Genomic DNA, 12,971 nt, shown 5'->3' on the forward strand with positions numbered 1-12,971 from the left:
GGGCTGCCCACCTCTGCACCCAGCCAGGGTGCAGACCGGCAGGCCACACGCCTCGAAGGGCTGTCCTCTGCTCCTTCTTGGCGGGGGGACAGCTGTGAGTGAGGCAATGCTCTCCTCTTCCACAGAAATGTGCCCCCTTGGGAGGGCCGCCAACTGGCCACAAGCACACTGGCTGCCTGTCTTGTTCCAGGCCCCGTGAGTCCAGACCAGGCCCCAGGAGTAGCAATGTGTAATGATGCCAAAAGCACTCATGGTCGAACCTTCGAATCACAAGAAACCTGGCCACGAGAGCCACACATGCAAAGCCCAGGAACTCTTTTACTGTCCTTCCCAAGTTAAAAGAACAATTCGGGGCTCTGCAATCGGTCCACGAGGCGCCTTAGCAGCACTGGGGAGGCTGCTCTTCAGTTCACTGTGCCCACCCATGTGCGCGCGCGCGCGCACACACACACACACACACCCCTGATATGGAGATAAAGCCACCAAGGAGGAGGAGGGGGAAGAGACCAAGATGGATTGGAAGGGAGGAGGAGGGGGAAAAGGGGAAGGGGGAAGGGGAAGGAGGAGGAAGGAGGGGGATGAGAAGAAGGGGGAGGGGTGGGGAGAGAGGGATGGGGAGGGGGGAGGGAGGAAGGGATGAGAAGAAGGGGGAGGGGCGGGGGAGGGAGGAGGAGGGGTGGGGAGGGGCGGTTCGAGGAGGTCAGTCCTTGGAGTTGTAGTTACGAATCTTGGGGGGCCGCTGGCAGCCTTTAGGTTTTGCAGGATGAGCCCTGGGGTGTCTGGCAGGCTTGCCCCTTGCTTGGGCTTCCATCTTCATCCCTTCGACGGCAAAGGCCGCCCAAGGCGCCAGGGAGCTCCCCTCGGGGTGTTGGAGGCTGTAGGCTGCTGGAGGTGCTGGGTGCTCTAGCAGTGAAGAGAAAAGAGAAAGGAGGGTGCGTCATCATGGGGCAGGAAGGGGCAGGATGCGGTGTGTACAGAGAGCTGGGTTCACTGAGTGCGAGTGGCCGAGCTGCTCGCCAGCAGGAACCAGAGACCCCATGCCTGCCCTGGTTCCTTGCAGGAGCCCATGCCGGGGCAACAGCTGTTCCTGGGGTTTCTGGCCCTGGTGTCCCCGCAAAGAAGGTCTGTGTGGGCACGTGCTCTCCAGATGCTCTGCAGGGCCTGGGCCTGCTCCTCCACTGGGCACTCAGGACATTTGGCCTGAAAACGACATCCCCTGTCGTGCATATTTCGCAATAGGTCCCACGGAGGTACCAGGGTTAATGGTTGACTCACGACACTTCCCAGGCATTTCCCAGGCTGTCAACCACCCCCTGCCCTCTGGCCATGCTTGCCGGGCATCTCCAACCGCGCAGCAGCCCCAACACGCGTGGCCAGGCACAGACCAAGGACCGGGAGCTGCACCACGTGTCACAGGTATGGGCCAATGCTCCAGGGCAGCACTTCCAAAATATTGACAACGACTGTCTTTGCACTAGGGCACCATAGGTGATTTTTTAAAAAGTTCTTTGAGCTCTTCTCTATTTTCCTAGTTTTTAGAACTAAGAATGTATTTCTTTCTTTTTTTTTTTTTTTGCGGTACGCGGGCCTCTCACTGTTGTGGCCTCTCCCATTGAGGACCACAGGCTCCGGACGCGCAGGCTTAGTGGCCATGGCTCACGGGCCCAGCCGCTCCGTGGCATGTGGAATCTTCCCAGACTGGGGCACGAACCCATGTCCCCTGCATCGGCAGGCAGACTCTCAACCACTGCGCCACCAGGGAAGCCCTGTATTTCTTTTTTAGAAGTACCAAGAAGATGTACAAGAATGTACTGTACAACATGGGGAATAGAGACAATATTTTGTAATAACTGTAAATGGAGTGTAACCCTTTAAAAACTGTATAAAAAATAAAAATAAATAAAAAGCAATTGTGAGATGCAAGCTCAGGGGCGGCTCTCCTTCCTGGGCTGGCCCAGCAGGCAGGACTGGGGTCTGGAGCTCCAGGAGGGTCTGCACAAAAAGACAATGCTGGGACTTCCCTGGCAGTCCAGTGGTTAAGACTCCATGCTTCCACTGCAGGGGGCACAGGTGCTATCCCTGTTGGGAACTAAGATCCCACATACCACATGGTGAGGCCAAAAAATAAGTAAAATAAAAGACAATGCTGCCCCAGGGTGTAAAGACAGGTGGGGCCTGGCCAACTGGCACTGGCATCTCACACGTGTGACACACACTGCAGTGACGCACACCGTCTACCCAGTGTCACCGAGCCCACCCCCCTGGGTCTGGTGGTAGGACGCTGTGGGGAGAGTTCTGGAAGGCCTGCCCAGCGCATGGCCGCGTGCTGTACAGGTGGACGACAGGAACCAACCTGGGCAAGACTTGAGGCCGAGGACAGGCCAGCTGCACAGCCTCTGGAGGAAAAGAACAGTGCTGGTGTGGAGCTGGGAGATGGGAAAGGCCTGGGCTTTGAAAGCACACACACAGGGCTGCGTGCTGGGCTTCTTCCAGTGACTCCAGCACCATGAGCTCGGGGTCTGCCAGGGGCACCCAGGCCCTGGCCCCCTCTCTCATCTTGTGCTCTTTCTGCTCCTCTGGCCTCTGGAGATATCTGGAACCATTCCTCCTTTCCCGGAGCCTCCAGGGGTCATACCCAGTGGCCTCCCCAGAGCCCTCAGCCCCAAAGCTGGGCCAGGTTCTGCTCTCCTCCTGCCCAGTGCCTCCATGCGCCGGGTCCTGGAGTGGGGTGAGGAAGTGCGTCCCTGGACGTCCCCAGGCTCCCTTCTGCTTCCACTGGCCATGGCTGCCTCTCCTTCTCTGGGAAAGCGCCCGTGTCTGTGGTTCTTAAACCCCAGACGAACTCCTCCTCTCTACACAGAGACACTCCCACCCCAGATGCCTTTACAAGTACTTATACAGGGATCTCTGGTCAGCTCCATGCTGCTCACTTGGTTTCCTTCTGGAATGCAGCGGCCACTGGGGAGGGGCAGGGTCAGGACCCTGACCGCTGTGATGCTGGGGGTCCTTCCCTATAACTCGAGGGAGCAGCCCTTCAGGGGTTCTGTGGGCATGACCTGAGTCTATCCCAGAGTCTCCACCTGGAGGCTCCTGGAGAAAGTGAGGTGGAGGGAGAAGGGCCAGCCCAGGCCCCAAGACCTTTGCTTGGGAGGCCAAGCTCCCTGTGCCCAGCTGTCAGGAGCTGTCTGCCAGTTCAGCCGGATGCCAGGCAGGTGGTTCCACTGTGTGCTGGGAGCACAGGCCAGGCAGACCCACCTGTCTGCCTGTGGGCAGGGCCTCTGAGCCGAGGCTGGGAGGATGGCACAGGTGGCCTTGCAGGCTCTGGTTTTTGTCCCTCTCCTTGCAGTGTCACCCTGAGGGGGTGACTGGCTCCTCCAGGACAGGCTCCCGGGGCAGGGCAGTCCTGGCTCAGGCACGAAGCTGGACACCTCAGGCCTGCTCTCCTCAGTACACTCCCTGTGCCCGAGCCGTGGTCTCCGCTTGGTTACTCTGCGCCCTCACTCGGACCAGGAGCTGGTGTGTGGAAGCGAGGCTCCCACCGTGCTCTCTGCCTGCTCTCCCTTGCCTGACCTGCTCTGCTGTCTTTCTGCACTGGTTCTGATCAGGCTTCAGGGAAATCTGGGGGCACAGCACTTGCCTCTCATGGGCTGCTGGTCCAGCTCCAGCTCTCAGGAAGGTTCAGTGAGATGCCGAAGACCTCCCAGTATGAACCCGGGAGCAGGACGGGGGGCCCTGCAGGGGCTGACAGTGCCAAGGGGGGTGTGGGCCTGCACTTACGGTGGGTGGCCTTCCCCACAACCTTCCTGGCGCCTGTAATGACCTTGAGCCTGGAAGTTCTTGTGGACCAGCGCCCGGGGGAAGTGGGCTAGTCTCCTGTCTCAGGGCCTCCTAGGGCTGGCTCTTTGAGCACAGCTCTCTGGAGGCTCGGAGCTGCTGGTCAGCTCCCTTCTGAGTTGGCTTCTAGGCTGCCTGCTTTCAGGGCGACCCTGAGCATGCCTGCCAGGCCTGGAAGGGCAGTTGGAAGGGCTGGGGACTCAGCTGCACTCCTGAGAAAGGGGGTATGGCGCCATGTCTGCCGCGGCTCTCCAGAGCCTTCACTGGAGCTGGGTGGCTGCTCTCGACGCAGGTGCCAGTTGTGGCCTTGGCCACAGGGGACGAGGCCTCCTCAGGCTCACTTCAGCCTCAGCTGCCCGAGCCAGTCCTTCCCTCTCCTCTCTGGGTGACCACCTCTGCGTGCCGGCGGCCCCTCGTTTCTGTCGAGACCTCTCTCTTGCTTCCCTGGGAGCCCCTTAAGCCCCAAAGTTCAACATTTCTCAAATTGGGGGAGTCACACCCCCAGGTCTCCTCACCCTCACCCTGGGCCTCCTTGTGGATCAGTGGTTAAAAGTTAGATTCCGTTACACTCCCCACCCCCAAATCCTTCCAAGGCTTCCCACCACTGTTGGGATAGCGCCCCAAGCCTTCCGTGTATGATGGGTGTGGATGGTGCCCTGCCGGGAGCTGCTGCTGGCCCCTGGTGCAGAGGCTCTGGGAGGACACTGCCAGGCCTGACTCTACTCAGCAGGGTGGAGGAAGGGCAGGCAGGAAACGCCAGCTCCTTCAGGGTCCTGTAGCCACCCCCAGCCTTGGGCTGGGGACGCTGCCCCGACCAACCTGGTTAACAGAGCAGCATCACCACTCCTCCCCCTCCCTTCCTGAAGTTAAGGCCTGACACTAACCCCTAACTGCTCCTGCTTACCATCATTTTGGGGGTACCTCCTCCCTGGTTCTGGGCTCATCCAGGACTGTCTGCTAGCGTCCCTCAGTGTGGCCCAGTGTGGTTTCCATCTTGGGCTTTGGGAAGGGCTGCCGGGCCGCAGGGTGCCAGGACTTGGGCAGGGGACTTAGCAGAAATACTCTGTGGCAGAGGACGTGAGGAGAGCTGGCACCGCCTCCATGGTGACTCTACCCCTTTTCGGGGCCTGTCTGAGCCCCAGCTCCCCAGAGGAGAGGGGCTGGCAGAGGCCAGGTCAGGTGGGCAGGCGCCAGGCACATGAGTGCAGGCGTGGGCAAGGAGGAAATGGCACCAGGACAGAGGTCAGGGCAGTGGGGGCTGGGGTCAAGTGGCAGAAAGCAGAGGCTGGGCCACCAAGCCTGGCTGGGTCCCTCCTTTGGAGGGAAGAGGGCTGGCGGGGCTGCCTGGCGGGGTGGGGGGGAGCCGAGTGCCCAGGCTGCACCCAGAGAGCCTGTGTCCTCTGTAAGGCATGTGTGGGGACAGCAGGGAGGGCACATGGGGCGGGGTAGATTCTGATCTGCCTTCTTTCCAGAGATCAAAGCCTGAAAACCTGATAAACAAGATGACATTCATGAAAGGTACACTTTCAAAGGGACCTGTGGGGGCTCTGCCCCCAGGTAGGCCAGGCCAGGCACCCAAGCACCACTGGAGATCCTCATGTGGAGGGGCTGCCCACCTAGGGTGCAGACCGGCAGGCCACACGCCTCGAAGGGCTGCCTTCTGCTCCTTCTTGGAGAGGGGACAGCTGTGAGTGAGGCAACACTCTCCTCTTCCACAGAAACTTGCCCCCTCGGGAGGGCCACCAATTAGCCACAAGCACACTGGCTGCCTGCCTTGTTCCAGGCCCCGTGAGTCCGGACCAGGCCCCAGGCGATGAGCCTGAGGACCCTGTGGGCTGCTTTGGGTCCCCACCCCCGCAAACACCACACCCCACCCCCTTCAGGAGGAGAGGCCAGTGACAGTCGTGCCCTGCAGGGCAGGCGGCCAGCGGGAGTGAGCTCTGCGCAGACCTACTGTGTGTCCGGTAGCTCCCCACAGCTTCTCTGCTGCTCCCTGTCTGATTTCAGCCCAAGTGGGAGGCCTGAGGCTGGCAAGGAGGCCAGGAGGCCTCTCCAGGGGCCTGGGCTGCCGGAACGACTGACCGTGTGAGCAGAAGTGTGGCATTTGCCGAGTACCGCCACGGTGCCAGGCCTGGCTCCAGGCGAAGCTTCCTGGGCACACACCTGCCTCACACCCGGCCCCTACACGGGGACTGCGGGACCCCCGTCCTGACACAGAGGTGGTGCAGCTGGGCCGAGAGCAAAAGTCCAGGACCGTCAACCTGCAGCCGCTGGGCTGGAAGCAAGAATGCAGCTCTTGCCCCTCTGTCAGGCCTCCCTTGGGCACTGCCAGGAGGAGGGTGCCCGTGCAGCTCTGAACGCCTGACCCACGTCCCACCCCATGAATTGGGAGCCCCTTCTGTAGATGGCTGGGCTTTTCTGCCCATCTGCAGAGTTCCCTCAGTCCCCATATGGACCAGGGAGGCTCAGCCCTGGTTGTAGAGTGAACCCCGAAACCCACATGTTTGTAGCAGGGTCTGTGGAGAGCTAAACAACAGAATTTTACGCTATGAGATTTCCTGCTCACTTGTGTGTGACATCTGTAGTTCAGGATTGTAACTGGCTCTCTATTTTACACTAAAATATAAACGGAGTAGCATGTGTAATGATGCCAAAATCACTCAGGGCTGAACCTTCGAATCACAAGAAACCTGGCCACCAGAGCCACACGTGCAAAGCCCAGGAAATCTTTTACTGTCTTTCCCGAGTTAAAAAACAAATCGCTCATTTCCCGGGATTAGTTACATTGTTATTATGCTCACTTGAGGACTGAACAGCATTCTTACAGGATGTTGATGGAGGACAGAATCTGTCAGACACAAACTTTAAATCCCTACAGGGATGCAGGCACGAGGGGTTCTCAGACAAGTGGGATACAAATTCTGGTTCAATATAAGGATCCACACTGAGTATACTCTTGGGAGGAGTGCTTACGGAAGGAGAAAAACAAATCCCGAAGAAGCTGCCAGAGACGTTAGAAACAGAGAAATCAAACCCATGCAGACCCACAACGACCCAAAATGAGAATTCCAGACGCTGTGGCTGTGATGGGGTGGGGCAGCCGGTCATGGGGAGGAGGGGAGTGTGTAAAGAACGTGCCTATGGCGGGGGAACAGGAAAGTGGTAACAAGTGTGAGAAATCAGTAGGGCTGCGTGAACATGGGTGTGAGTGAGTGAAATTATCCTAGGGTAAAAGTAGAATCTGTAACTTACAGTGCAGCAGCAGAAAACTTGATTTCTCCAATGAAAGGCAGGAATGTAGAAAAAAGAAACAGAAAGTAAATAAATGGGAAGTAAATAATATGTAGAATTAAGCCCAATGATAAGAACTAAATAAACATAAATGAGTTAAGCTCAGCAACGAAGAAAAAAATTCTCAAATTGGATTAAAAAAAACAAACAGGACTTCCCTGGTGGCACAGTGCTTAAGAATCCTCCTGCCAATGCAGGGGACACAGGCTTGATCCCTGCTCCGGGAAGATCCCACATGCCGCGGAGCAGCCAAACCCGTGCGCCACAACTACTGAGCCTGCCTTCTAAAGCCTGCGAGCCATAACTACTGAGCCCACGAGCCACAACTACTGAAGCCTGTGCGCCTAGAGACCGTGCTCCGCAACAAGAGAAGCCACCGCAATGAGAAGCCCGCACACCACAAGGAAGAGTAGCCCCTGCTCACCGCAACTAGAGAAAGCCCTCGTGCAGCAACGAAGACCCAACGCAGCCAAAAATAAATAAATAAATAAATTTATATTAAAAAAAAAAACAACAAGATCCAACAAGATGTTGTATAAAAGACCCATTTAAAACAAAAGACAGGGAATTCCCTGGCAGTCCGGTGTCCAGTGGTTAGGACTCTGTGCTTCCACTGCTGGGGGCCTGGGTTTGATTGATCCCTGGTTGAGGAACTAAGATGTCCCAAGCCGTGTGGTGAGGCCAAAAGAAAACAAACATAAAAATTGAAAACAAAACAAAACAAAAAATAGAATTAGGCACAAAGTGTCATAAGGGGCAAAGAAGAACTCTGTGTTCTGGTGAAGGGACAACTTCAAAACATATCAAATGACATCTGACAGAGCTGCAGAGCAAAATAGATAATCCAAAACGGTAGGTGAAGGTTTTAATCACCCCTGTTGATCACAAACCCACACAGAGATGGCAAAGACTTAGTCAATGGAATTAATTACCATGAGTTATTAGACACAGAGACGTCTAAACTAATAGGCAGATAACACACTTTTTTTTTTTTTTTTTTTTTTTTAGCCAAACACAGTCCACACACAGAATCAGACCACATATCAGGTCACAGAACAAGTCTCAATTCATTCCAAATAAAATACAATAAAATTAGAAATCAACATCTAAATTCCCCCAAATTTCTTCTGCCTTGAAACTGACTAATGTATTACTGAATGATCCTTGAGTTATACAGGAAATCAAATAGTGAATTAAAAAAATATTTAGAATTGAATCTCAGAATTTGTAGGACAGAGCTGAAACAGCTTTAAATACACTTATCTGGAAATACTAACAGTTAAAACTACCAGGAGATGAGCTAGCCTCCAATGGGAGAAGTGGGAGAGTAAGGAACAGAACAAACTTGGGAACAGGAAAAAGCATGTCACAGCGTTAAAGGCAAGTTTCAGTGACATAGAATCTCCAAGAAAACAAACAGCACAGAGTATCAACAGAACCCAAACTGCTATCTGCAGAGATTAATAAGATTAACCTCTGCCAAGACTGATCCAAAAAAGGGAGAGAAAATGAACATGGCAGGGGAATAACTGGGTAAAAATGAATGTCATAAAGACCTATTCACGAGTAAGTTAATAAAATCTAGATGAAATGGAAAGTTACAAAACCATTTGAAATGTCCAACAATTATTAAGGAAATTGAAATGATGATCAAAAACTTCCCTCCCCACCCAGCAATCCCACTACTGGGCATATACCCTGAGAAAACCGAAATTCAAAAAGAGTCATGTACCAAAATGTTCATTGCAGCTCTATTTACAATAGCCCGGAGATGGAAACAACCTAAGTGCCCATCATCGGATGAATGGATAAAGAAGATGTGGCACATATATACAATGGAATATTACTCAGCCATAAAAAGAAACGAAATTGAGCTATTTGTAATGAGGTGGATAGACCTAGAGTCTGTCATACACAGTGAAGTAAGTCAGAAAGAAGAAGACAAATACCGTATGCTAACACATATATATGGAATTTAAGAAAAAAAAATGTCATGAAGAACCTAGGGGTAAGGCAGGAATAAAGACGCAGACCTCCTAGAGAACGGACTTGAGGTTATGGGGAGGGGGAAGGGTGAGCTGTGATGGGGCGAGAGAGAGTCATGGACATATACACACTAACAAACGTAGTAAGGTAGATAGCTAGTGGGAAGCAGCCGCATGGCACAGGGATATCGGCTCGGTGCTTTGTGACAGCCTGGAGGGGTGGGATAGGGAGGGTGGGAGGGAGGGAGACGCAAGAGGGAAGAGATATGGGAACATATGTATATGTATAACTGATTCACTTTGTTATAAAGCAGAAACTAACACACCATTGTAAAGCAATTATACCCCAATAAAGATGTTAAAAAAACAAAAAAAACAAAAAAAACAACAAAAAACTTCCCTCCCCAAAGACTGGTGGTTCAGATGGCTTTACAGGAGGTTCTACTGAATTTTCAAAGAAACCAAAATTTCAAGGAATAGTCAATTTCTATCTTATTCCAATTATTCAGAAAAGTAGAAAAAGAGCGAAAGCTACCCAGCTCATTTTATAAGTAATCTACATTCCCAAACCAGATAAGGACCACCCAAGAAAAAATTACAGGCCCGTTTAACTCATAAATGTAGCTATAAAAACTGTATATAAACATTAGCAAATCAAATCAAATAAGTATTAAAAATATATCATTATCAAGTATAGTTTATCCCAGTAATGCAAAGCTGTTTCAATATCAGAAAATCTAACACCATATTTCACCACAATAAGCAAAAAAAAATATGATTATCATAATCAATGCAGAAAAACAGCTGATGAGGTTTAACACTTACTTATGATGAAAACTCTTAGTAAATCAAGAATGTAGGGGCTTCCCTGGTGGCTCAGTGGTTAAGAATCTGCCTGCCAATGCAAGGGACATGGGTTCTAAGCCCTGGTCCGGGAAGATCCCACATGCGGCGGAGCAACTAATCCCGTGCACCGCAACTACTGAGCCTGCACTCTAGAGCCCCCGAGCCACAACTACTGAGCCTGCGCGCCACAACTACTGAGCCTGCGCTCTAGAGCCTGCAAGCCACAGCTACTGAAGCCCACATGCATAGAGCCCATGCTCCACAACAAGAGAAGCCACCACAATGAGAAGCCCTCACACTGAAAGGAAGAGTAGCCCCCGCTCGCCGCAACTAGAGGAAGCCCACGTGCAGCAACAAAGACCCAACTCAGCCAAAAATAAATAAATAAATAAATTTATTTTAAAAAAAAAGAATGTAAGGGAAGGGATTTCCTTGGTGGCGTAGTGGTTAGGACTCTGCACTCCCAATGCAGGGGGCCAATCCCTGGTCCAGGAACTAGACTCCACATGCATGCCGCAACTAAGAGTTCACATGCCACAACTAAGGAGCCGGTGAGCTGCAACTAAGGAGCCTGCCTGCCTGCTGCAACTAAGACCCAATGCAACCAAAAAAAAAAAGAAAAAATTTTAACTTGATAGATGTTATATTTTAAAAACACACAGCAATCACTTTATTTAGTGGAAAACTAGCCTCAACCTCCTCAACTCAGAGAATGCGACAAGATGTCCATGATGACACTCCTGTTAATATGATTCCAGGGCCCCAACCAGCTCTGTAAGGAAAGCAAACTCAATAGGACTATAAGTACTGAAGGGAAGAAACACCCACTATTTGAAGACAGCAAGATCATCCACTTAGGGAAAAAAGCACCAAAGACAAACTATTAGTGTTAATGTGGAAGTTCAGCAAGGCGGGTAGACAGATCAGCCTGCTTACTACAGAGCACTTCTCTACAGAACTGTAACCATCTAGCAAATAGGATAAAGTACTGGAAATAGCAAGAAGACTCGAAACCAGCCTGCCACCTGTTTTGTAAATGAAGTCTCACTGGGATGCAGCCGGATGCCTTGTCATCATTGTCTGTGGCCAGAGGGTGGCCACTATTTCCACTGCTGCTTCTGCCTGCAGCACCTGGGGGCCTTCCCTCAGCGAAGGAGGATCTAGGCCACCCTCTCTTTACAAAGTGAGTGTGAAATCTGCAGTGTTCTCCAGAGAGCAAATGACCGCGTATGAATCAAGAAACCAGAAGTGGGTTTGTTCTATACGCTGATTCTAATGCTTTTTAAAGTTGAGGTACTATTTCTTTAAACAAAATCTTGAGTGCAGGCCTGCAGGGAAGGGCAGCTCTGGCTGGGATGAGGGTAGGAAGCCAGAGGCTCCTTCATCCCTCCCACCCACCAGGGCTCTTGAGGCCCTTCCGAGAGGCCCTGGGGCCCGCTAAGAGGGCACTGTTGACAGTAATGACCTCCCCTAGGAGTCCTGAGTGCCATAGTGGAGGATAATTAAGAGAACCTGAGTAAATTGATAGGAATTACAAGAATTCTGCAAGGACCTGCAGCGGCCATCAAATGTGAGGCAAGTTGACACTGGTGTCTTTCTCACTTTGGCCCTTCTTGGGTTTGCCTGTGACAGACGCAGATCTCCTAGACTAGAAACTGAGACTGGAAGGGACCATGGGGCAGGAGAGAGACAGAACGTAGAGAGGAGAACATAGAGAGCAGAAGCTCCCAGCTGCTGTCTGGGTGATGCTAAACACAGGAGATCCTTTGATGTTTTTTTTAAAAAAATAACTTCTATTGAGCTATAATTTACAAACAATAAAATGTATCCATTTTAAGTGTGCATTTCAATGGGTTGTAGAAAATGTATATATCCATGTATGTGGAACATTTCCATCACTCCAAACGTCCCTACCCCCGGCCCTAAGCAACCACCAATCTGCTTTCTGTCATTACTGACTATATGGCTCGTTTCTAGAATTTCACATAAAAAGCGTACACTAGGTACTGTTTTTTGTTTTTTTTTCGGTACTCTGGCCTCTCACTGTTGTGGCCCCTCCGCTGCAGAGCACAGGCTCCGGACGCGCAAGCTTAGTGGTCATGGCTCACGGGGCCAGCCGCTCCGCGGCACGTGGGATCCTCCCGGACCAGGACACGAACCCGTGTCCCCCGCATCGTCAGGCGGACTCTCAACCACTGCGCCACCAGGGAAGCCCCACTAGGTGCTGTTTGATGTCTGGTTCTTCCAGAGATCAAAGAAATGTTTCTGAGTTCCTGTTGTCATATGTATCGGTAGTTCTTTTGCTTGTGGAGTAGTGGTCCACCATACGGCTACATAGTAATTTGCTTTTCCATTTATGTGTTGATGGACATCTGTGTTGTTCCCAGTCTGACATTCACGTTAAGGCCTTCCGGTGCGTGCATGTTTCTATCTCTCTCCCACGGTTACCATGGAATTGAATGGCTGGGTTGTGTAGTAAAAAAGTTTTAAGAAACTGCCAAGCTATTTTCCAAAGCAGCTGACCATCCTGTGTTCCCTCAGGCAGTGTGAGTTCCAGCCCCTCCACATCCTCGCTACCACTGATATTGTCATGTTTTTGTATGTTTTCGGTTACCTGAGTGAAGCCTCACTGTGGTTTAAATTTGCATTTCCCTGATGACTAACAATGAGTAGCTTTCATGGGCTTGCTGGCCATTTGTATCTCTTCTATTGTAAAGTGTCTTTTCTAGTATTCTGGCTATTTTAAAAATTGGGCTATTCATTTACTACTGAGTTGTAAAGTTCTTTGAATGTTCTGGACACGAGTCCTTGATATGTGTTCAAATATTTTTTCCCAGCCTGTGGCTTATCTTTTCATCTTCTTGACAGTGTCATTGGAGATGTAGAACTTTAACATTTTGATGAAGTCCAATCTAGCAAATTTTTTTCATTTATGGTTGGAACTTTTTTTTAATCCTAAGAAATTTTTGCCTATCCCAAAGTCACAAAGATTTCCTCCTATGCTTTCTTCTAGAA

At 51.5% G+C, this 12,971-nt stretch overlaps 1 protein-coding gene across 2 annotated transcripts in view; it reads right to left on the bottom strand.

Moving 5' to 3' along the window:
• Window positions 1–512: 512 nt before the first annotated feature.
• The window catches only part of CCDC57 (coiled-coil domain containing 57), a 104,762-nt gene continuing 92,303 nt past the window's right edge, over window positions 513–12,971 (bottom strand). Inside the window, exons 1-2 of one of the 2 annotated variants that reach the window (XR_009516906.1) lie at window positions 4,739–4,850; window positions 779–903 (exon numbers count right to left, since the gene is read on the bottom strand). Coding sequence is in view for 1 of the 2 variants with exons in the window: in XM_059996576.1 (XP_059852559.1) it covers window positions 701–903 (203 nt within the window). In the remaining variant the exon portion in view is untranslated. Of the gene's footprint in view, window positions 904–4,738; window positions 4,851–12,971 lie in introns of those variants that run through there. The other variant, XM_059996576.1, reaches the window with a different exon arrangement.

The sequence above is a fragment of the Delphinus delphis genome, chromosome 19 (assembly GCF_949987515.2).
Source record: "Delphinus delphis chromosome 19, mDelDel1.2, whole genome shotgun sequence".
Lineage (NCBI taxonomy): Eukaryota > Metazoa > Chordata > Mammalia > Artiodactyla > Delphinidae > Delphinus > Delphinus delphis.